The sequence below is a fragment of the Dipodomys ordii genome, unplaced genomic scaffold, assembly GCF_000151885.1.
Source record: "Dipodomys ordii isolate 6190 unplaced genomic scaffold, Dord_2.0 Scaffold11, whole genome shotgun sequence".
NCBI classification, from domain to species: Eukaryota; Metazoa; Chordata; class Mammalia; order Rodentia; family Heteromyidae; genus Dipodomys; species Dipodomys ordii.
This window is the reverse complement of record NW_012267227.1, coordinates 1681145-1706144: the sequence shown is the minus strand read 5'-3', so window position 1 is coordinate 1706144 and position 25000 is coordinate 1681145. Positions and strand designations below refer to the sequence as shown.

General features: G+C 49.7%; 1 protein-coding gene across 1 annotated transcript in view; it reads right to left on the bottom strand.

The window, feature by feature from the left end:
• The window catches only part of Megf11 (multiple EGF-like-domains 11), a 190604-nt gene that overhangs the window by 38292 nt on the left and 127312 nt on the right, over positions 1–25000 (bottom strand). The window contains exons 5-9 of the mRNA XM_013010020.1: positions 22682–22928; positions 21299–21419; positions 14420–14556; positions 10936–11148; positions 4452–4626 (exon numbers count right to left, since the gene is read on the bottom strand). Of these exons, the coding sequence (XP_012865474.1) occupies positions 4452–4626; positions 10936–11148; positions 14420–14556; positions 21299–21419; positions 22682–22928 (893 nt within the window). The remainder of the gene's footprint in view (positions 1–4451; positions 4627–10935; positions 11149–14419; positions 14557–21298; positions 21420–22681; positions 22929–25000) is intronic.

Here is a 25000-nt window from a genome sequence, read left to right as displayed (position 1 = left end):
GACCTAGAAATTGGACTTGCCCCCACCTCCCAGAGCAATCCAGGAGCCCCAGTAACCTTGCAGTTCCCAGCTCAGAAGAGGCTACATGTAGCTCGCTCTGCTTCTTCCTCTCACCATACTTCCACTTGGGCCCCCAATAAACCACGCCCCCTCTCCCCAGCCAGAGACCCAATGGGACAAATAGCAAGAGCTCTTCAGCTCAAGGTGAGCACTCTACCACTTGAGCCACAGTGCCACTTCTGGTTTTCTGGTGGTTAATTGGAGATAAGAGTCTCACAGATGTTTCTGCTGGGGCTGGCTTTGAACCTCGAGCCTCAGATCTCAGCCTCCTGAGTAGCAAGGATTACAGGCAAGAGCCACGGGCACTGGGTGCAGCATCCATATTTTTAAAGATGGTTACAATAGTAACCCTTGTTGGATGATTATAAATACACAAGGCATTCTAAGTGCTTGGCATATACTAATGAATTTAATTGGCCAGTATAATTTTTTTTTTTTTGTTCCGGGCGTGGGGCCTGACCTCTGGGTCTGGGCGCTGTCCCTCAACTCTTCAGCTCAAGGCTAGTGCTTGCTCTACCACTTGAGCCACAGCACCACCTCTGGCTTTTTCTGCTTATGTGGTGCTGAGGAATCAAACCCAGGGCCTCATGCATGCAAGGCAAGCGCTGTACCACTGAGCCACCTTCCCAGCCCTTGGCCAGTATTCTTACATATTTATTTTTGTTTGTTTTGTGCTTGTACTGGGGCTTGAATTCAGAGTCTAGAACTTTCATTTGGTTTTTTTTCCACTCAAGGCTGGTGCTCTGCATTTGAATCACAAACTCTAGTTCTGGCTTTATTTTTGTTAGTTGTGGGGCTCAAACTCAGGACTTGATCGCTGTCCCGGAGCTCTTTTACCCAAGGCTAGCATGCTACCACTTTGAGCCACAGGTCTACTTCTGGTTTTCTGGTGGATAATTGGAGGTAAGAGTCTCAAAATGGACTTTCCTGCCTGTGATCCTCAGATCTCAAACCAACATCCTCAGATCTCAGCCTCCTGAGTAGCTAGGATTACAGGTGTGCGCTACGGCGTCTGTCCAGAGTCTGCTTTCTTAAAGCTTCTCCCACACGTTCCCTCAACAGCTCTTGGTGGAAAGGGAGAGCAGGTAAGAGGGGAAAGCAGGACACCCATCCTACAATGTGGGCTACTCACATCCATCTAAGACTAAAAGACCACCTAGCTCCCAGATGAGGATCGTAAGGCCCAACTGGGTGAAGGATCAGGTCCAAGGTGACAAAGCCCAGAATGAAGTCTCCAGAACACTCAGAAAGCAGCTCTTTTAATTAGCCCTTCACTAATTCCCTATAGTAAAAACCTTGCAGTAAACGAGCAAAGAGATCAATTTGCAAACCATCCAACAGACAAGGCATTGCTAATTATTACTGACTGGAAGGAGCACTCTGTGGGGAGCCTCAGCTGAGTCTGCTCTGCTGATTGGTTGCCCCACCTACCTCACCCGGAATGGCTAATTGCAGGAAGTCTCTTTCATTCAGAAGCTGCGGGGTCAGGAGCCACGGCTGATCCCAAGGCTCACTGCCCATTCTGTAATCACCTCCAGCAGCATCCTGCTGACCCAAGATGGCTCAGGAAAAGCCTTTGCAGGGAAAATGAGTGGGAATTGGTGGGGGTCTCAATGGGGGCAGTGTGTCTAACAATCTATCCTAGTCCTGGTTCTCAGGAAGGCAGGACTCCACCGGCCCCAACCCCCTCTTCCCTGAAGTTCAAGGACAGGAAATCATTTACATCACAGATGGGTGGCTGAAAATATTCAGCTGTAGCTGCAAGCCTCTCGAAGCCTTCCCAGGGCCCTCTGATTCTCCCCTTGCTGAGGAGCGGTGATCAGGCAGGCAGGTGAGTTGGGGCTCTCAATGGAGCCATGACAATATACACGACCAGATCAAAAAGCCCCCAAGGACCTGACAGACTATGGATGCACACACCTTCTCACAGCTATTTACCCGGGAGGAGTGCATTTCCTGATTCAGTATAAGGTTCAGGCACTGACCATCATCTTGGCTCTATCCAAGGTGCTGAAGCAATGTCTCCCAGTTGTAAACTCCCAATGGAATAACTGGCACCGAAGAACCATTCTTTCTGCTCATTTCTCCCTGCTCTCCTTCCTTCCTTCCTTCCTTCCTTCCTTCCTTCCTTCCTTCCTTTTTTCCTTCCTTCCTCCTTCCCCCGCCCCTTTCTTTTTTGTCAGTTGTGAAGCTTGATTTCTGGTGGTTTATTGGAGATAAGAGTCTCCCTGTCTGGGCTGGCTTTGAACTGTGATCCTAAGATCTCAGCTCCCTGCTAGCTAAAACTACAGGCATGAGTTTCCACCACCACCCAACTTGCTCAGTTTTTAAAATAATTTTTGAAAAAAAAAATTGTGCCACAGTACCGGAGCTCAAATTCATGGCTTTGCACTTTTGCTTGACTTAAATTTTGCTCAAGGATGATACTCTGCCACTTGAGCCACAGCTCCACGACCAGCTTTTTAGTGGAGATAAGAGTCTTGTGGAGTTTCCCACCCAGGCTGATTTTGAACTTTGATCCTAACATCTCAACCTACTGACTAGCCAGAATAATAGTCATGAGCCATCAGTGAGTCTCCAGCCTGGAAGCAATCTTTCTCCCTCCCTCCCCCTCCCTCTTTCTCTCTGCAAGTCCTGGGGCTTAAACTTGGGGCTGATGCACTGTCCCTGAACCTCTTTTGCTTAAGGCTAGCACTCTACCACTTGAACCATAGCGCCATTTCTGGTTTTTTTCTGTGTATGTGGTACTGAGGAATCAAACCCAGGGCTTCATGCATGCTAGGCAAGCACTCTACCACTAAGCCACATTCCCAGCCCTGGAAGCTATGTTGAAAGGCAAATGTTCCATTTCATGGAAGCTTAAGGATACTGGACCCACAGGGAGCTTAGGCTACTGGTCCCAGGCTACACGGAGTGAACAGATCAGCCAGGATCTGTCCTAGATCTGGTTTCAGAGGCCACATACTTTCAACTGCACAAACCACTTCCCACAGCACAGCAAAAAAAAAAAAAAAAGCAAATAAACAGAGTCCTGGGGAGTAAGGGGGAACCCCTGACTGCAGGGTTGCTTGGACCCACAGGGCAGGCGCCATTTCTCACCAGGATTCACCCTCCCAGGGTCAAGTTCCTCAGAATCAGACCTCACTAAAACCAACATAATTTACGAGGAAATAATGACAAGTAGTAAACAAACACATGGGGGGAAGTGTAGTAATCAGAGAAATGCAAATTAGAGCAACATCCAGGAGCCATTTCCTACCTAAGTCATTAGCAAATATTAAAAAAAGAAGGGGAAGAAAGCAAAATTGTTGAGAGCTGGTGCGTGCAGAGTGGATTTATAGAACCCTTGAGGACGGCAGCATCCATCAGGAGCTGTGAATATGGTGTGCCCACTGACCCGCAAATCACCCCAAGGAAATAATTCAATGGTAAGGAAGGGGCTGCGTGGGGGGTGTTTGTGCACAGATGCTCACTGTAGCACTGAGTGGACACATGGGAACAACTTTCTACCTAGCAATGAGGGAAATGGCTGGGTAAACTGGCGATTTATCAGCTCCCTCTGTGTTAAACACCATTTAAGGTGTGTGTATGTGTGCACGCATGAGCACCCGTACTGGGGCTTGAACTCAGGGCCTTGTAATTTTTTTTTGCCAGTCCTGGAGCTTGAACTCAGCACAGCCTGGCTGGCAAGAGCGCTCTCTCTGAGCCTCTTTGTGCTCAAGGCTAGTGCTCTACCACTTGAGCCACAGCACCACTTCTGGCTAGTAGTTTATTGGAAATAAGGGTCTCACAGATTTTTCTGCCTGGGCTGGCTTCAAACACGGTCCTCTGATCTCAGCCTTCTGAGTAGCTAGGATTATAGGCATGAGCCACCAGCACTGAATGGCCTGTATTCTTGCTTGGCTTTTTCACTCAAGGCTGGAGCTTGATCCACATCTCTACTTCCAGCTTTGGGGTGGTTAATTGGAGACAAGAGTCTCACCGACTTGCCAACCTGGGCTGGCTTTGAACCATAATCGTCAAATCTCAGCCTCCTGAGTAGCTAGAATGATAGGTGTGAGCCACCCACCAGTGCCTGGCATGCAGCCATTTAAAACGAGAAGCCCAGCAGCTTCTATTTCGCATTCTGCTTCCTTCTATCCCCCAAGATGTATGTGCAGAGGAAAGCGGACTGCAAAACTGCTGAGTGTGCTGTGGGTATTATGATGTGAAAGTACTATGTGTACAGGAACAGAGCTGAGCACAAGAAGACAGCCAGTGTTTCAGTATAGGTGGACAATGGGGAGACCCTAGTTATAACCACAGTCCTCAGAGCACATAGGGCCACACTCCTGACTGCCAGGGGGCCTGGTGAGGGCCAGAGAAGCCACAGGAGCCCCTTCCCACCTTACCATGAAGCCCGGGGCACACGTGCAGCTCCCAGTGACACTGTGGCAATCGGCGCCGTTCTGACAGGTGCAAGGCAGCTGGCAGCCATCGCCGAAGTAGCCAGCAGGGCAGGACTCATTGCAGTGGTGGCCAGACCAGCCCGGCTGGCAGGTACAGGCTCCGGTTACTGGGTGGCAGCTGAGCAGCGTAGAGAAAGGTATAAAGACAGGATAGTTATAGGTGTAGTCATGTCCCTCCCTTCTGCCTGCCCCAAAGCTGGTCTGCCTAGGTGGTAGGATCACAGGATCTCAGAACATGCCCGTGTGTGTGATCTTTTTATTTGTGTGGCCGGTCATAGGGCTTGAACTCAGGGCCTGGCCACCGTCCCTAAGCTTTATCACTGCCACTTTGAGCCCAATGCCACTTCCGGTTTCCTGGGAGGTTAATTGGAGATAAGAGTGTGACGGACCTTGCTGCCTGGGCTGGCTTCAAACCGTGATCCTCAGACCGCAGCCTCCTGAGTAGCTAGGATGATAGGTGTGAACCACTGGTGCCTGGCATGTAGGTGATCTTGTTAGTCCCCACAGAGGATCAGAGAGGTTATACAATGTAAAGTCACACATCAGGGTCAGGATTAGAACCCAGAACTTCTCATTCCCACATGTTTTTTTTTTTTTTAATTTTTTGATGCCAGTACTGGGACTTGAGCTCAGAGCTTCTAGCTCTCACTTGGCTTTTTTTTTTTTTAATTCAAGGTTGGAACTCTAACTTAATTCACACTGCTCTTCCCAGCTTTTTGCTGGCTCATTGGAGATTAAAAACTTCTAAGATTTGTCTACCTGAGCTGGCTTCAAACTGTGATCCTCGCATCTCAGCCTCCTGAGTAGTCAGGATTACAGAAGTGATCCACTGGTGCCCGGCTAAAACTTGTTGTGCTTTTTCCAAATCTAGAGACCAAACTAGGGGTGGCCTGTTTAGGCCTTGGGGGTTTGGTGCTTTCTTCATACCTCCTTCAAGACAGATAACTAATGGGGAGGGGCGTGGGGGGCCAGGCAGGGGAAGAACACAATGACATCTGAGACTCTGCCAATGGGAGGCGCTCTATGTACAGCCTAATTCCCTGCTTGCTCAGGAAGCAAGTTCTCCTCCTCCATCCCAGTCTGTTTAAATCACAGAATGGACCATTCGGCTGGAGGCAGGTACCTATTTGGGAGTGCATGCCACTTTCGCTCGTGTGTGTGTGTGTGTGTGTGTGTGTGTGTATGTGTGTGTGTGTGTGTTTAGGTGTCTGTTGACTTGTTTGTCCTGTCAGCCCTGCTGGCTGACTGGCCCTTGTCCATAGTCACCAGCAGGGCCCAGCAGGGCTGTGGCACCTGGAAGATGCCGAGTGCTGGCTTGGCAGATGAATTAATGGACACTAATTGTCCACAGCCCAGCCAAACAACTTCTCTTTGGTGGGGGTTCTCTCAGAACAAATGAGGAGGTAGACAGAAATAGATCAGTCTTGAATAGTAAGTGCAAAGAGCTGGCAGTCCATTTGGAAAAATGTTTAGGCTCATGAACCATCAAATCTAACCAAGGGCTGGATGCAAGTAGCTCATGCCGGTAAATCCTAGCTACTCGGGAGGCTGTGATCTAAGGATCATGGTTCAAAGTCAGCCTAAGCAGGAAAGTCCAAGCGACTCTTATCTTCAATTAACTATTGAAAAGCTAGAAGTAGAGCTGTGACTCAAAGGGGTAGAGCACTAGAGCTCAGGTACAGTGCCCAGGTTCTAAGCTCAAGCCTTAGTATCAGTGAGCACACACACACACACACACACACACACACACACAGTTTAAACAACAATTGGAAAATGCTTTATAAAAACAGTGGAGATCTAAAAACCCTCAGCCAAGGTTTCTGAAGCAGCATGAGGTTACGCATCAGGAGGCCTAACAATATTCCGATTCCTTTGTCTTGTCATTCCATTTCTAAGAATCTCTCCTAAGGAAATAATCATAGTTATAGAGGAAGATTTATGCACAGAGATGTTCCCTGAAGCATTATTTATAACAGTGGAAAATGGAAGCAATTTGAATAATAATAAATAATATGTGAGCTGGCTATTAAAGCACCAGGCATCGTGTACACATATTTCTAATCTTCAGTAAGCCGATTAATTAGTCATTTAAGCCTCTATGTCATAAATGGCATTTGGAGGTTATGTGACTAACTCCAGTGTCACACACTCAAGTCACATGCAGGTCTGTCTGTCCACATTCGCTTCCTTGCCCATCAGTGTCATTTTTAACAACAGATTCCTTGTTATATGAATTATGGATAAATAGAAGAAAGATACTAGCAAGGTGCCAAAGGCTCATGCCTGTAATTCTAGCTACTCAGGAGTCTGAGGTCTGAGGATCATAGTTTAAAGCCAGCCCCAGGAGTAAAGTCCATGAGATTCCTTTTTTTTTTTTTTTTTTTTTTGGTCGGTGGTGGGGCTTGAACTCTGGGCCTGGGCGCTGTCCCTCTGCTCTTCAGCTCAAGGCAAGCGCTCTACCACTTGAGACTCGGCACCACTTCCAGTTTTCTGGTAGTTAATAGGAGATAAAGAGTTTCACAGACTTTCCTTCCCTGGGCTGGCTTTGAACTCAACCTCCTGAGTAGCTAGGACTACAGGCATGAGCCACTGGTGCCAGCTAATGAGACTCTTATCACTCCAATTAACCACCAAAAAGCCAGAAGTGGAACAATGACTCAAGTGGTAGCAAACTAGCCTTGAGGATAAAAGCACAGAGACAGTGCTTAAGCCCTGAGTTCAAGCCCTGGACAGCACAAGAAAGAAAAGAAAAGAGAAGGAAAGGAAGAGAGGGAAGAAAGAAAAGGAAAGGAAGGGAAGTAAAAGGGAAGAAAGCTCATCATTTTCTAGAATATCTAATAATACCATGTGAAATAAAATAACTACCTTCAGCCAAGATCCAAAATGTAAAAAATACAGACACTGATGAAGAATGAACAAATTACAAGACAATGCCTGTTTTGTTGAGAAATTATGAGGGACTAAATTACTTCTTTAAATATCTATATACAGCCAGAGACCAGCGGCTCACTCTGGTCCTAGCTACTCAGGAGACCATGATCTGAGGATTGCAGTTCAAAGCCAGCCCAGGCAGGAAAGTCTTGGAAACTCTTATTTCCAATTAACTACCAAAAAAAAAAAAAGCTGCTACAAGTGGAGCTTTGGCTCAAGTGGTAGAGTGCCAGCAATAAAGCTCAGGGACAGTGCTTAGACCCTGAGTTCAAGTCCCAGTACTGGTACAAACATAATGTCTAGCCAGGCATTGGTGGTTTATACCTGTAATCCTAGCTACTCAGGAGGATGAAATCTGAAGATCATGGTTCAAAGCCAACAAAGGACACAAAAGTCTGGAAGACTCTATTTCCAGTTAAACAGCAAACAAAGAAGAATACCACCAGTTGGGAGGCACGGCTCAAGTGGCTAAAGCACCATCTGTGAGCAAGAAATCAGAGAAGGAGAATGAGGCCCTGAGTTTAAGCCCTAATACTGCCAGGAAAGGAAAGAAAAAAAATCTGTTTTCTCTAATCTTCCCCCACTGAGTGTCTACCTAATTTCTAAACAGATGTAAAGCATTAAAATTGTAAGTAGAGGGCTGGGAATATGGCTTAGTTGTAGAGTGCTTGTCTAGCATGCATGAAGCCCTGGGTTCCATTCCTCAGTGCCACATACACAGAAAAAGCCAAAAGTGGTGCTGTGGTTCAAGTGGTAGAATGCTAGCCTTGAACAAAAGAAGCTCAGGGACAATGCCCAGGCCCTGAGTTCAAGCAAAGAAAAAAACCTCAAACAAATGAAATGGTAAGTAGATAGCAAAGAAGCATGGGTATAAATCATGAGTGCTACAAACTTTCCAACTTTGGCAGTTCTGGAAATGTTTCTCCCTGAGCCCCATGCCCTGTGGGACTGGGGGAGGTGCATCATGGGACATACTTTCTCCTCCCACCCTTGGCCTTCCTGTGCCCCACAGCCTTTCTGGGTCTCAACTATCAAGGGGGCCTCTTCTGGGATTTAGGATTAGAGTCAGAAGGACCCACTGAGTCACAGTCACAAAGACGGGCCATGTTTGCCCTAGAAAGAGCCAGCAGGTCTTAGCTGCTCTGCCTAGCCCTGGGGACTCTTTAAAATGTCTCAGGCACCTCCCTGTGGGTCCAACAGTAGCCTTTCTTCTGCTGGATGTGCCTTGAAAATGATCATGCCAGCATCCACACATGGCCCCCCCCCCCCGGCCCAGGCAGCGTTGGCTCCCAGCAAGGCTCCCAATTCCCTTGGGTCATGCTGGGCTGGCTCAGGCCAGAATCTCAATGGCAGGTGTCAAGGCTGGTTCATTAGTCTCTGCCTTGCCCAGACACAGATTAATCACAAGTGGATAGAAGCTGAAAGCTGCACAATGCAGGAAATCTTTTTCCGAAAGCATTTTCCTGCCTTTCTGTCGGCCGCTTGGTGATTTCTATCACGGCTGCATCCCGTGGGCCGCGTCAAATCTTTCAAAGGGAATCCACAATCGCGGCTGCTGGAACTCATCTCTGACAATGCAATTGTTGGAAGGGACGTGGCAGCGGCCCGGCACCCCAATACTGGTCCCAAGATTACGCTTTTGTGAAGGCAGATGGCTTCTTTGTGTGGGTCCCGCACCGACCTGATGAATGTCTTCCTTCAATCACTTCCATCTCGGTGGAGCAGTGTGGCCAGAGGGAAGGGGCAGGGAGTGTGGCCAGGGCTGGGTGGGCAGGAAAGTCCCTGGGTGAGTCAGTGATTTGGTCTCTGGAGACTTACCATGCAAGTTAGACTGCTCATGCCTGTCATCCTAGCTACTCAGGAGGCTGAGATCAGGAGGATCATGCTTTGAAGTCAGCCTGGGCAGAAAAATCGGTGAGACTCTTATCTCCAATGAATCACCAAAAAGCTGGAAGTGAAGCTTTGGCTCGAGGGGCAAAGCTCCCGTCTTGAGCTAAAAAGCTAATTGAGAACTGGAGGCCCCGAGTTCAAGCCCAGCACTGCACATACGTGCACACACATGCACGCACACACACACACACACACACACACACACACACAGAAGAATGTGTTTTGCTGAAGGCTTACTCTGTGCCAGTCTGAGAGACAGAGACTATTTGTACCCTCAGGGCCCCAGGCTGGGGGGAGGGGTCAGCCTCTCTGGAGGAGGCTCGGGCTGCAGATTCTGAGCAATCTACCCAGGGCTGGGCTGGGCAGGCACCCTTAGAACCCCCACTCCTAAGAACCACTATGGCTTTCAGCTCCTGAAACATGACAGACGTTAAAGACAGTAAAGCAAATAGCCATTAATATTGGATGGGCTGAGATTAGCGACGGAGAGGAGGGAGTCCGTCCAGATTAATAATGCATCAAGGGTTCCTTCCAAGGAAGATAAATTATGCAGGGCACGCTGGCTCAGGCACAGAGGAAAACAATAGCTCTTTAATTTGGGGCTCGGTTGGCTCTCTGTGATGGAGATTCTCCCTGTACTGGGCCCCAGTAGTTGCTGGACTTCCTGACCCTCTGAGGGTCCTTCCTCAGTTTCTCAGCAGCAGGGGTGGGCTATCCCAGGGCTAGCCTCCACCCCTGCAGTGTGAGTCAGCTGCCAATCCACTGAACAGCCAATTGGGACCGTGTGTGTGTGTGTGTGTGTGTGTGTGTGTGCATTCCTCCACCAGTCTCGCAATCTCTTGTCTCACGTTTGTGGGGGGTGCTGGGTATCATTCAGTTACTGGCATATCATAGGCTAGCTGATAGAATTTCCCTGGTAAGGGGCTGGCAATGTGGCTTAGTGGTAGAGTGCTTGCCTAGCATGCATGAAGCCCTGGGTTTGATTCCTCAGTACCACATACATAGAAAAAGCCAGAAGTGGTGCTGTGGTTCAAATGGTAGAGTGCTGGCCTTGAGCAAAAGAAGCTCAGGGACAGAGCCTAGGCCCTGAGTTCAAGCCCCAGGACTGGCAAAAAAAAAATTTCCCTGGTGAAATGATGATGATGAAGATGGATTTTGTGTGTGTGTGTGTGTGAGAGAGAGAGAGAGAGTATATATTAGGGCTTGAACACAAAGCCTTGAATTTATTTCTTGCTTGGTTTTTTCCCTCAATGCTAGTACTCTACTACTTTGAGCCGCACCTCCATGTGCAGCATTTTGCTGGTGAATTGGAGATAGGAGTCTCACTGACTTTCCTACCTGGGCTGCTTCAAACTGTGATCCCCAGATCTCAGTCTCCTGAGTAGCTAGGATTACAGGCGTGAGGCACCAGTGCTTGGCACTAACCACCCATTTATTAAAGGAAGCCAGTGGGTGCTATGAAGCAGACAGGGAAGAATGCTGGGAGAAGCATCGGGGTGCAGCCTGCACCTCTCCTTCCCAGGCTTGGGCTCCAGCTACTGCTCAGGTGTCCCTGAGCCACCAAGGAGGCAGGAATTGTCCCAGGGGCTTCTGTCCATGGTTGTACCTGATGGTGTTGTCCGGATGGCAGGGGCAAGGCGAGGCGCAGCCTGGGCCATGCAGGCCCTCGGGGCACAGCCGTTCCTGGCAGCTTGGACCCTTGTAGCCCAGTTCACACTCGCAGGCGCCGGTGGCGGGTGAACACTGGCCTCCATTGTGACAATCGCAGCTCTGCGAGCACTGGAAGCCGAAGGTCCCAAGGGGACATTCTTCCTGGCACCTGTGGGACAGCAGACTGGGCTAAGGCTGGGTGGGCTCTCAACCTCTGCCCTTCTCCCTCTGCCCAGCATGCAACCTTCCAGGCCTCCAGGCATGGCCTGATGTGCTCTATACCTCTGGGCAGCCTCCCCAATTCCTCCCCTCTTTTAGGAAGCTCCAGTCAAGCCTCTCTCCTGCCAGGTCTCCCCAGTTTGCGGGGGGGTGGGAGGCAGCAATGAATGTGTGCTATTTGATTTCAGTGATGCTAAAGCCTTATCTGTGGCTTTCATTTTGAAGAAAAACAAAATGTGCTATGGTGCTGGCTGCTGGCCTAGCTGCTCAGAAGGCTGAGATAGGAAGATCATGGTTGAAAGTCAGCCTGGGCAGAAACTCTGGGATGCTTGTCTTTCATTCATCAATGACAATGCTGGAAGTGGAGCTATGGCTTAAGTGGTAGAGCAAGGGGAAAGATAGCCAAACGAGGGCATGAGGTACTAAGTTCAAGCACCGGCACATGCAAAAAAGAAAAATGTGCTCTGGCTTGAATCTTGATGGCTCCACCAAAATTCCCATTAAGCCTTAACCACAATGCAACAGTAAAAAGAGGCACCATCTTGGGGAGATGATTGGGTCACAAGGGCCATGGGTTAAAGCCCTTATAGAAGAGTTGGAGGGAATTAAGACAGCCTTTTTTTTTTTTTGTCCTTCCATCCCTTCCCCCACCTGAGGACCCAGAGTTCAAGGCTCCATGTTGGAGTCAGAGACCAGGCCTTCACCAGTCACCACACCTGCCAGCACCTTGACCTTGAGCCCAAGGTCCCCAGGCTTCAGAGCTGTGAAAATGGGAAAACTGGGTTTATAAATTATCCAGCCTCAGGTATTCTGTCATAGTAGCACAGACAAGACTAAGACAATACGCAAGAGAAAATTTATCATTTTGAATCCATTAAGCGCAGTGGAGTAGCAGTAAATATATTCAGACGGGCCTGCAGCGATTGCCACCATCCATCTCCACAATGTTCTCATTGTCAAAAACGGGATCTCCCCCACCCATTAACGATAAACCGTGTGCTTAAAAATACATTGTAAGCACTCAGAAATCAGATAGGTCTTAGAAGGATGGCAGGACACAGTTTAATTATTGGTGCTTTTCATTCTCAGCCGTATCTGAAATAACAAGGCATCTTATCACTGGTGCGTCTTAGGCTTGATAAAGTGGGGGGTGATTTCACTTCAACGTACTATTTTGGGGGAAACTTTTTGGTCACATTGGGCTCTCTCGTCTTACTGGGTGATGTATCTGCTCTCCCAGGAGGGGAGAGGTCCCCACAAAAGGGCTAATTTCCTCTTCCTTCCTGGGAGCAGGGAACCCCTCGATGCAGGGCTGGTCTCTCCCTGCAGTCTGTGAACCCCTGTTTGTGTCCTGCATAGATTCTGGTGGCCTCCGACCCCAGCCCCATCCTTAGCCTTGGAAGCAGTAGATGGTCTCATTGTGAAATTGAAGAGGCTGATGTGAAGGAGAGGCTTCCATCCTGGCAAATGGCTCAGAGGATATCTTTTCCCGTCAATTTTGTGTGTGTGTGCATCAGAGGCCTCATGGAGAGAAAACAGGCAGACAAGACAGGGAAAGGAGAATGGTGGATAAGGGGACAAGATAGGAATCAGGAAGGAGGAGGGCAGGAGGGAAACTGAGGCAGAAAGGAAGGCCCAAGACCAGTTAGCCTTCATAGAAACCAGGCCCCCATAGCTCACATGTCATCCTAGCTACTCAGGAGGCTGAGATCTGAGGATCTCCATTTGAAGCCAGTCCACGGGGGAAAGTCCAAGAGATTCTTATCTCCAAGGAACCACCAAAAATCCGGAAGTGGAACTGTGGCTCCAAGTGGTCAAGTGCTAGTCTTGGGAAAAACTTGCTCAAGGACAGCGCCCAAGCCCTGAGTTCAAGCCTCAGGACTGGCACATAACAAACAAATTTAAAAAAAAAGAAAACCTGCAAAATCCCTGTTTGTACTATCCATCCCTGCTGGCTGCAAGTGTCTTCAATGTCAGGACAGGAAGTCACCTCCCTCTCACGGGGACATTCCTCCACAGGATGTATTCTACCTAGCCATGTTTTGGGCTATGAATGCACAGCCTCCTGGAAAGCCATCTAGAAATGAAATATCGACAACCTAATCCATTTACATAATCAGCCTCTTTTTATTTTTTTTCCCTGACTCACAATTTAAACAACTTATTTATTTAGAGATCAAGCAATGACTGCTAATGAATTTTACACAAAGAATGCTAATCACGAGGCCCACGGAACAGAAGGGTAATCACAGCAGGAATTAGGTTTCTACTTAAACATCTTTGCTTCGCAACCTATCAGTCTAATGCGTCCGATATTGCCATTAACCACCAGATACATTGCTCAATTAAATTACAAAATGAGCTGCAAAAACCCTCGTTACATTTTGTGTTTAATTTGCACTGGATTCTGCCTATCCACAGAGACCTGCGTTATTACACCCGCTCAACTGTAATATGCTCGCGATGATTTGGGGGGTGGTCTAATACAGCTGTCACCCACAAAATTAATGGAGGCAATTTTACAAAATGTTAAACACCAGGCTGCCCGTTTAGAATGGGAAACCCACATGGCTACCTGGTCCTTGGAATGAACTCTACTGTGGTTGATTGGCAGAGCTTGCTAGAACGTTCCTTGGTTCGGGAGGCTTCTCTGTTTTATGATCATCTGCCAGATTCTAAGAAGAGAAGCTGAGTTGGGCACTGGTGACTTGTCCATTGTTTTGGCCTTAGTTACTTTTCAAACAGGGTCTCAGTTATGATGCCCAGGCTGGCTTGGGCCTTGAGCTTCCTAATTATGTTTTCCATGTAGCTGGGATGGCAGGTATACATGATCACACCCAGCTATGGGCTGGGATGGGGACTTGTGAACTTTGTTTTTTTGCCTGAGCTGGTCTGTAACTATCATCTTCCTGTCTCGCCTACCTGAGTAGCAGAGATTGCAGGCAGGAGCTAAGGTGCTCTGCACTCTCAGCTTCTATTTGCTTCTATTAGCACAGAGTGGCGGCAGGTGCTCAATTCCTTCCCCAGGTAAACAAATCCAAGGCAGCTGCCTGGATGTAAGAGGTTAAACTCTGTTTGCCCAGGATGAGGAAAGGTGAGTTGAGGTAGACAGGAGGCCTCAGAACACTTTACCGAGAGCTTCCTGGGCTGACAAACCTCAGCAAAGCTGAGGTTCAAACAGAAGCAGTGAACAGGGAGGAGGCCAGCTGATCCCAACTTACCTCTCTCCCATGTACCCGGCTGTGCAGTGGCACTGTCCAGTCACATGGTCACACTGCCCGCCATGGTGGCAAGGACAGTCTTGGCTGCAGTTCTGGCCAAACGTGCCTGGTGGGCAGGGCTGTGCACACACTGCTCCCTGGAACAGAGACACAACACAGATGCCACGCCTCCTTCCACAGGCCTGGAAACCACGCCCATTGGGCATGCCTTGACCACACCCCCACTAGAACACGCCCCTTCAAATGCCACGCCTCCTTCCACAGGCCTGGAAACCACACCCGTTGGACATGCCTTGACCACGCCCCCACTAGAACACGCCCCTTCAAATGCCACGCCTCCCTCCACAGGCCTGGAAACCACGCCCGTTGGACATGCCTTGACCACGCCCCCTCTAGAACACGCCCCTTCAAACACCCCTGGTGGCTCAACCACACTCTCTGCTTCCCCTATACACAGAGAGCTAGCCACACATACACACACTGGCTCCCAAGTCCTCATCTTCCACATGGGAACCCCAAGGCCAGTTTGCTCATCAGTGACTCAGCACTCATTTAGTAAGTGCCTGCTGTATACCAAGTGCTGTGTTAGAGATTAGGGGTGTTAGAAAAAAATGAGTAAGACTTAACACTCCCATGTGCCAGGAGTGAACTACCAGGTTTCAGTGAGAGATTTAATTAAGGACATATTTAAAGTTGAACAACTTCAAAAAACACTAACATCTGGGAACAATTTTTTTCCCCTCGCAAGAATTAATCAGGCTAGTTGGTGCTGGTAGGTCTCATGCCTATAATCCTAACTACTCAGGAGGCTGAGATCTGAGGATTGCTGTTTGAAGCCAGCCCAGGCAGGAAAGCCCATGAGACTCATCTCCAATTAACCACCAGAAAACTGGACTTTGAACTGGGGCTCGAAGTGGTAGAGCTTTAGCCTTGACCCAAAAGCTTCGGGCCAGTGCACAGGCCCTGAGTTCCAGGCCCACAAATGACAAAAAAATAAAAAAAGAACTATCCAAGGAAAAGCAAACCACAGATTCTAGGAACAAGAGAGCCCAACAGAAGAAGAGAGGTGATAGGAAATCCAGCCTTGACTCCAAACCCAAACAAAATTGATAAACCGACTGGCATGGGCTGGGAAGGTGGCTTAGTGGTAGAGTGCTTGCCTAGCATGCATGAAGCCCTGGGTTCCATTCCTCAGGACCACATACACCAAAAAAGCCGGAAGTGGTGCTGTGGCTCAAGTGGTAGAGTGCTAGCCTTGAGCAAAGAGAGGCTTAGGGGCAGAGCCCAGGCTTTGAGTTCAAGGCCCAGGACTGGCAATAACACAAAAACCAAAGACTGACCTATTTGCCCTGAGTTTTTGGACTTTGGTTCAAGAGTTGTAGGGATAAATTAAACAACACATCTAGGGCCTATTTATATAAATATGTAAAATCATTTAACTTAAACTTAGAATTGTAATTCCATTGGGTCCGTTGGGGAAGGGTTGCTTGTGTTTTGTTGGTGTGTTCATGTGCTGCTAAATCTTCCTCTATGACACGAAGTCAATAGATGCTACAAATGTCTAAGACAAAAAAGTCAAGGAACAACAGAGCCCAGGCACTGGCGGGTGGCTCACATCTATAATCCTAGCTACTCAGGAGGCTGAGATCTGAGGATCACAGTTTGCAACCAACCTGGGCAGGAATGTCTGCTAGACTCTTATGTCTGATTAAACCAGCAAGATATGCGAAGTGGAGCCGAGCTTCAAGTAGTAGAGTGCCAACGTTGAGTGAAAAAAGCTAAGCACCCAGGCCCTGAGTGGAAGCTTCAGCACTGGCACAAAGGAAAAAAAATTAAAAAATGGAATGCCTGTCATGTAGAAAAATGGATGCTACAGGAAACATCTAGAAGGTTTGGAAGTGGCTACTTAGAGGAGTGTGTGTGGGGGATGGACAGGATTGTTCTCTTGCCCTCTCCCTCCAGTCTTAGCCCGGGGCTTTCTGTAACTTACACTGTTCATAGGAGTGTTAGATCTTCATCAGACATCGAGTCCACCCCGGTCCTCTGCCACCCTCCTCAGCAGTAATGATCATTTCTCTTATGGAGATCAAGGATCATCCTCTGATGAATTCATCCATCAGTTCAACACATGATTATTAAGCACCAATAAACCGCCAACCCTTGATGAGAAAGCCTGCCAGGCCAGTCATCTGTCACTATCAGGTAAATTGAGTTGGAATGGATGAATGGGAGGTTTTCAGCTCAGCTACACAGAGCAGACAGTGAGGCTGGGGGCGGGGCTGGGGGCAGGCCGAGGAGAGCAGACCGCTGGGTGAGGGCCTACGCCGCCTCTTGGGGGTGGCGATGCGTGCTGGGGACAGACCTCTCTCACTGAACACCACAAGTCCCGGGGAGGTGTGAGGGATGAGTCTTTTCTTAGCTACTGTTCAAGTCTGTTGGAGCTGCGTGGAGATTCTAACGCTGGAAATATTTTAAGGCAACTTGAGGGGGTTATATTCATGCCTCCTCTCCCCATCCTTGAGTAGTACAATGTTCTTGTGCACATCTCCTCCTCCTCCTCCTCCTCCTCCTCCTCCTCCTCTTTTTCATCCATCTTGACTGGCTAGAAGGCTGCAGATTCCTGGCCTAGCCAGTACTTCTGAATCACGCCAGGAGGAAAGCATATTCAGCATTCCCAAGAAATCAGAAACCTTGAGACATTGCATATGTGTGTGTGTGTGTGTGTGTGTGTACACAAGCACTAGTACTGGAGCTTGAACTCAGGGCCTAAGCACTGTCCCTTAGCTTTTTCTGCTCAAGGCAGGCACTCTACCACCTGAGCCATGCCTGTACTTCTAGCCTTTTCCTGGTTAACTGAAGATTAAGAATCTCATAGGCTTTTCTGCACAAGCCGGCTTCCAACTGTGATCCTCGGGTCTCAGCCTCCGGAGTAGCGGGGATTACAGGCGTACGCTACTAGTGCCTGGCTCAGGCTCTAGATAGAGGCTCTCCTAACAAGGACTCACTATGGCTGGGCAAATGGGCATGGCCCGAGGTATCCTGGGGCACGGGAGACACTGGAAGACAAGACTTCCTGACAACTCTTCTCTTCAGTATCTCAATCCTTAGGGAGCTGCACAGTGGGAGGAAGCAACCATACTCCCCCAGGCCTCTGAGTGGAGTTGAAGCCCATGCAGACCACGGGAGATGACAGAAGCTCCCAGTCTTTCTCCTCCTTGGCTGTCTCCCTGGCCCTAGTCCTTCCTGGAAAGTTCCTCAGGCCCAAGCTGTTGCTTCATTATACCATGACTCGGCATGCACCAGGGGTATTAATAATTCATGCAAATTTGCAAGTTAAATGCTATGTCAGAAATAGAAATGCAGTTGTCTACAATAAAATTAAAAATATAAAGTCCTCACATCCAAAGGTTTCTATGGACAGACTTTCTCATTCTCTGCAAGAACAAAGCTCTCGCTGCGTTGGTGTAGGGGGTGACAAATACCTCTCTGATCTGACCTCCTCCCATTCCCCTCTCTGACCAAGACCTGTGCACAGCATCCTCTCCAGAGACACCTTCCTAAGTTCACCGCCACATGCTGCTGCTCCCCCCCACCGTCCCATCCCACCTTGCTGTCTACCTCCAAAACCCAGCCTGCCTAGCTGGGGGTCACTGGAACCTGGCTGGAGATGTCTGGACCATTCCACAGAGCTATTCAGGGTGGAAAAAAAAACTGACATCTGCCTCTCTGTTCTCTTCAGAAGAGTCAGGTGCAAGTGGCTCACGCCTGTAATCCCAGCTATAAAGGGGGCTGAGATCTGAGGATCACAGTTCAAAGCCAACCTGGGCAGAAAAATCTGTAAGACTCTTATCTTCAACTAACCAGAAAGCCAGAAGCGGAGGTATGGCTCAAGTGGTAAAGTGCTAGCCTTGAGTAAAAAAAAGCTAGGGATAGCATTCAGGCTCTGAGTTCTAGCCCCCAGCACACACAAATATAAAAAAGACAGACAAACAACCAGATACCAAAAGCCTGGGATTAAGGAAACAAAGATTTGCATTCAAGCTGGGTACCAGTGGCTCATGCCTGTAATCCTAACTACTCAGGAGGCTGAGATCTGAGGACCACATTTCAAAGCGAGTCTGAGCAGGAAATTCTGGGAGACTCTTATCTCCAATGAACCACCAGAAAACCGGAAATAGTGCTGTGGCTCAAGGGGTAGAGTGCTAGCCTTGAGCACAAAGAGGCTCAGGGATAGCACCCAGGCCTGAGTTCAAAACAAGCCAAAAGAAAAAAAAAAAGATTTGGATCAAGCTCTACTGCATTCTAACTGGCAGATTGGCCTAGCCTAAGTCACTAGTCCCTGCTAGCCTCAAATTCCTACCATCTGAGAAAGGTCATGACAAACCAGTGCTATCTAAACCGCTTTGGCAGCAGGAGGTAGAGCTTGAACTCAGGGCTTGGGCACTGCCCTTGAGCCTCTCTGTGCTCCAGGCTAGCACTCTACCACTTGAGTCACAGCACCACTTCTGGCTTCTTCTGTTTATGCTGAGGAATGGAGCCCAGGGCTTCAGGCATGGTAGGCAAGCACTCTACCACTAAGCCACATTCCCAGCTGGATCTCATTTTTTGATGGGAACTGTTACCTAAAGTTCTCCACGCAGAAAATTGATTAAAATGAAGCCGTGGAGGTGGGATGGGAGCCAGACTGCTAATTATTAGGCTCCATACTTCCACCCTTACCCCCAAGGAGCCATAGGCTTCCACGGGGAACTCAAGAAATCCTTTGGTCTTGATCAATTACTTCCAGTGCAGCCGCATAGCCTTCCTCAAAGTTATCTGGGGAGCTTATTACACAGCGATCCCAGAAGGGCTTGCGAGAGCTGCCCCGCCCCCTCTGTATTCATGTTTGGCCAATACTGGGTCAGAGGATCTCCAAGGTCATTTCTTGCTGGGGTTTGAGATGGCTTCCATGAGCCTGTAGGTGTCTCTCCTGTCTGCCCCAGACTCTGGTGTCCTCGGCCTCCAGAAATACCATTCTTTGCTCAGCAGCCTGGTCTCAACCCTGGGGAGAGAGATGGGTATGTCCCAGAGCCTTAGCCTAAAAGGCAGCCTTGGTGAGCCTGCCCAGCTTTGAGGATCTTAGGTCTGCAGGAGTCCTGCACACACAGGACTTTGGTGGCTAAACAGGGCTGGGGGGGAGGGGGTGTCTCTACGGGTAGAAGGTGGTATCCACAGATACAAATCAATTGTATGCTGGTGGCTCATTCTTGTAATTCTAGCTACTCAGGAGGCTGAGATCTAAGGGTCGTGGTTCAAAGCCAGCCCCAGCAGGAAAGTCTGTGAGACTCTTATTTCCAATGAACCACCAGAAAAATCACAACTGGAGCTGTGGCTCAAGTGGTAGAGCACTAGCCTTGAGCAAAAAAGGCTCAAGGATAGCACGTAGGCCCTGAGTTCAAGCCCCCGGCTGACAAAAATAAAAATAAAAAACCAACAGTTGCAAACTGTCTTTTTTTTTTTCTTTTGGTCGGTTGTAGGGCTTGAACTCTAGGCCTGGGCGCTGTCCCTGAGCAATTCAGCCCAAGGAGAGAGCACCACTTCCAGTTTTCTGTTGGTTCATTGGGGATAAGAGTCTCATGGACTTTCCTTGTCTGGGCTGGTTTTGAACCTCCAACTTCACATCTCAGCCTCCTGAGAAGCTAGGATTACAGGCATGAGCCACTGTCCCTGGCTGTAAACTGTGTCTTTGGAGTACTTCAGACACACATGATCTTATCTGAGCTCCTAACCACCAAGGCAGCCCCACAGGACAGGGCTTGCTGTAGCTAGATCTGGTTTGAACTGGAGAAGCAGAGACCAGAGATACGGAAGCTTCTGACAGAGTCATCATGCGACATTAAGTCCTAGAGTTTTGGGCCTCATGTGAAGTTACGATTCCTCCCCTCTCCTCCATGAGTCCCCCTCAATGGGTCAGCCCTCTGTGGGACAGCCGGCTCGAGTCTGCATTCAGAAGCATTTGGAGAAGTTGAGAAAATACAGATTCTGAACCTCACAAAACCAGAGGAGTGTGAGAGGAGAGGGTGACATTTTATAAGTTCCAGTGAATCGTATTTTGTGGTGGTGTCTCCTCCTTCCCAGCCCTTTCGTCATATCTGGCAGCCCAGATGAGTACCTATGCCTAAAGACATAGCCAATTTTTATTTATTTATTTATTGTCGGTCGTGGGGCCTGAACTCTGGGCCTGGGCACTGTCCCTCAGCTCTTTAGCTCAAGGCTAGCGCTCTACCACTTGAGCCACAGTGCCATTTCCAGCTTTTTCTGCTTATATGGTGCTGAGGAATCGAGCCCCGGGCCTCATGCATGCAAGGCAAGCACTCTACCACTGAGCTACCTTCCAGAGCCATTTTTTAAAAAAAATTTCTTGGTCAGTCCTGGGCCTTGAACTCTGGGCCTGAGCCCTGTTTCTGAGCTCCTTTTGCTCAAGGCTAGATCTCTACCACTTGAGCCACAGCTCCACTTCCAGATTCTTGGTGGTTGGTTAGAGATTTAAAAAAATCCATGCGACTTTCTTGACTGGTTTCGAACCTTGATCCTCAGATCTCAGTCTCCTGAGTAATTAGGATTACAGATGGGAACCACCGGTGCCCGGTTTGACAGAGCCAGTGTTATGAAACAGGTTCAACTCTTTTGTTGACTCAGAGAGGTTAAGTCACTTTCCTTAGGCAACACAGCACCTAGCGGTGTCCATTCATGGTGCTACCGCCAGTGTTTAATGGGGCCTTGTGACTATCACTGGGTGGGAGTTACTCAGGATGGGGAAGGAATTGACCTTCTCAAGGTATATGTGAGAGAGGCTCAGACCTTTTACAGCACCCACACAGATCCTGAAGGTCCACTTACCATCCAGCCTGGAGGACACGCACACTCGCCGGTGATGTGGTGACAGGTGCCCCCATTCTGGCAGGGGCAGCGCAGCTCACAGTGAGCTCCATGGCTTCCAGGGGGGCACAGCTCCTCGCAGCTACATGGAGAAGCAAGGTGTTAAACAGCCACGTTCCCACTGCAGCTTCCTGCTGCCAATCCCCATGCCCAGAGCTAAGAACTGGTCAATGAAGGTTGCAGTACTGCTTCCGGCCAGCAGGGGGCAGAAGAGCTTAGAGATAATATATGAAGGTGCAGCGAGCTTGAGGCAACACAGATGAGCTGACACATACATGTCCAAGCTCCAGAAGGTTCCTAGCTAGCTGCCGTGGTGAGCTCTGGACGCTATTGAAGGGTGGGGGGGGGGGAGAATCTGCTTGGGTCTTGGTCTTAGGTTAGAACCTTTGGCTCAAAATTGTCCTGGGAGCTGGCCAAAAACAAGACCTAGAAGAACCTCAGTCAGGGTTCAGCTGAAGTGCTTTGGAGGTTCCCAGACAATGAGGATTCTCCAGGGAACTGGGGCTGCTTGGGGGTCTCCCAGACCCCCAAGACCAGACTGTGGTGGTGGTGAGGTGGGCGGGGGAGGGGGAACAAACACAGTAACCTTCTAATCTGCGCACCATCCATGGGAGGGCTCTCGCTCCTTCCCTTTCTAGGTCTGGAAGGGTCCATCAGGCGCAGCTGAACACAGTGGTTCAGGGGTTAAAGTCAAGAATTTCAAGCTGAAGTCTGGGCAGTGTGCCAGGAAAGGGCCCGTGGGAGTTGTTCCATGAGCTCCTCTGGGCTGGAGAATTGCCACCTATGCAGTCTCTGGAGGACCACCAGTGACCCCGAGGCGTAGATCTGAGCCCATGTGTGGGCCAACCCGGGGCATGTTAGACTGCTAGGCTTGGGGTCCGAATGCACTTGTGACAGCCCAGATTATTTAGCCCTTCCTCTTGTCCCCACCACCCAGAGCCAAGGCCCAGGGAACTCAGAAGGCGCGGTGAGGGGCGACCAGACCACGCCCCTTCACAAAGCCCCGCCCCTCACAAGGCCCGGTCCCATTCATTCACTCCACCCCAATCCTGCTCCATTCACAAAACTCCACCCAAGATCCAGCTCCTTGCAAGGCCCCGCCCCATTTACTGACCACCAATCCCCGCCCCTTCGCCCAAGCCCCACCCGTTCAAAGGCTCCACCCAAGCCCCGCCCCTCACAAGGCCCTAGCCCATCCACCATTTCCCAAGCCCCGCCCCTTTTGCTGGCTCCACCAATCGTCACCTCTTCACACACAAGTTCCACCCATTCGCGGGCTCCACCCAAGCCCTGGCCCCTCGCGAGGCCCCGCCCCTCCAGGCCCCGCCCCTGCGCGCTACTCACTAGACGCCGGTGTAGCCCGGAGCACAGAGGCACTCGCCGGTGCGCGGGTCGCAGCTGGCGCCGTGGCGACACTGGCACGGCAGCTGGCAGCCTTTGCCGTGCGTGCCCGGCGCGCACAGCTCCTCGCAGCGCCACCCTCGGAAGCCGGCGGCGCACACGCAGGCGCCGGTGATGGGGTTGCACAGGGCGCCGTTCTGGCACTGGCACCGGTTGCTGCAGTGGGGACCCCAGTGGTCGCTGTCGCAGCCTGCAAGAGAGGACGCGCAGTCAGGGCTTGCGGGTCCCCCTGGAATGGAGGGGGGGTCTGGACCCCATGTCCACGCGGTCTTCCCGTCCCTCTTCCGACCAGATAGAAGGCTGCGTGCGGGGTGTCTGCGTGACAGCGTGGACACCTGTCACCCACATCTGTAATTCCGCCGCCACCCCCAAGTGCCGGTCCAGGTTTATTTCTTTTCCCTTTTATTTTTGGCTGGGGGGAGTCGGACTCAGACTCAAACTCTGCATCTGATGCTTTCTCTCACTAGCTGGCTTTCCGCCACCTGAACCACGCCTCCGACCCCTCCTCTGCAGGTTTGCAATGCTGGAGTCCCCAGGTCTGCCCATCAACCAACCTTTTCATGGCTGGTGGTTTTCTCTGTTCCCGGACCTTTTGTGGCACCCCCTGTTTTCTGTGACCCTACTGCTCAGTCCATCCCAGCCCCCCCCCATGTCTCTCCATTTCATCAGTGCCTCAGGCTTTGGGCTGTCTGATCTTCAGTTTAATTGCATTACTGTGTAAGCTCCCAGCATCCCAAGGAGCAGGAGAAAGAAATGCTTCCCTGGAGTTAATAGACCAGCCTTTGAGATCTTTGCCTGTAATTAAATGTTTCCAAGAGTACTCGGCAGCTGTAGAGAGGGACGGAATGACAGTGCCAGGGGAGGGCTGCCCAGTCATCTGCCCCCCCTCTCTGCCCTCCTCCTGTACATATAGGATACATACATACATATATATATATATATATATATATATATGCATATAGGTGTGGCAAACTATGGCCTCAATCACTGGAATTCTGGAATAGGGTTGGAGGGTGGAGGGCAGGTATAGAAAGAAGGACTCATTGGAGAAGAGGTCCAATGTATTGCACCCAGCTAAAGAGACTAGGCAAGCTTCCTAAGAGAGAAAGCAGAGCCATGGGCTTTAAAGATTGTCTCACTTCAAAGTCTGATAAGGATGACTGCTCTGTATGTGTGTGTGTGTGCACGTGTGTGCGTGCATGCGTGTGCACAGGTGTGTTCAAATCAGGGCCTGGGTACTGTCCCTTAGCTTCTTGCTCAAGACTAATGCTCTACCACTTGATCCATAGCTCCACTTCCAGCTTTTTGGTGGTTAATTGGATATAAGAGTCTCACAGACTTTCCTGTGGGCTGACTTTTAAACCATGATCCTCAGATTTCAGCCTCCTGAGTGGCTAGGATTACAGGTGTGAGCTACTAGTACCTAGCTTTCAGCACAAAACACCCCACATTCCCTGAAGCCCATCAGTCCTGGGGGCGGGAGGGAGAAAGCTGCTAGTCACTCTTCTACCTGTACACTGGGGTGATGATTGGGGTGGCTCTCTGTGCTCCAGGTTTCTAGGGTTTAGGCACTCAGAAAGGAAATGCCAGGTATGGGGGTGAGGTGGGGCTGGAAAGCGTCACTGGGGTTAGTAGGCTCATTATGGATAGAGTGGAACTACTTTGGCAGCTAAAGGATTGGTGGCAGGATCACTCCATCAGCTCCATCAATCTCCTGGAAGTCCCTCCTGCGGGCTGACTGGGTCATGTGGTCACTCTTATACAGCCTGCCTATCTTCCTTAAGTAGTCACGACTACTGAGTCCCAGAATCGCCTTCACACACACTCTGGCTCATCTCTTCTTCATCTGTATTCACACACAGAAACTGATGCCACATTGTAGGTGGTTGTACCTTGCACTTCCCACCTGTATTATAGAAAAGCAAAAACCTAGTAACACTTAAGAATTATACCCTCTGCTTAGGCTGACAGAGGCTTGCAGGTCCAACAGAGACATTGTGGCCTTCAGCGCATCCCAGTCTATCCTCTCTCTGGGATACAGCATGCATAAAAGAATCCCAACCTGACACCTGTAACCCTAGCTACTAAGAACTGAGGGTCACAGTTTGAAGCCAGCCTGGGCAGGAAAGTCCTTAATCTCCAATTAACCAGCAAAAAGCTAAAAGTGGAGGCATGCTGCAAGTGATAGAGCTCTAGCTTTGACAAAAATGCTCAGGGACAGGGCCCAGACCCTGAATTTGAGTCCCTGGACACACACACACA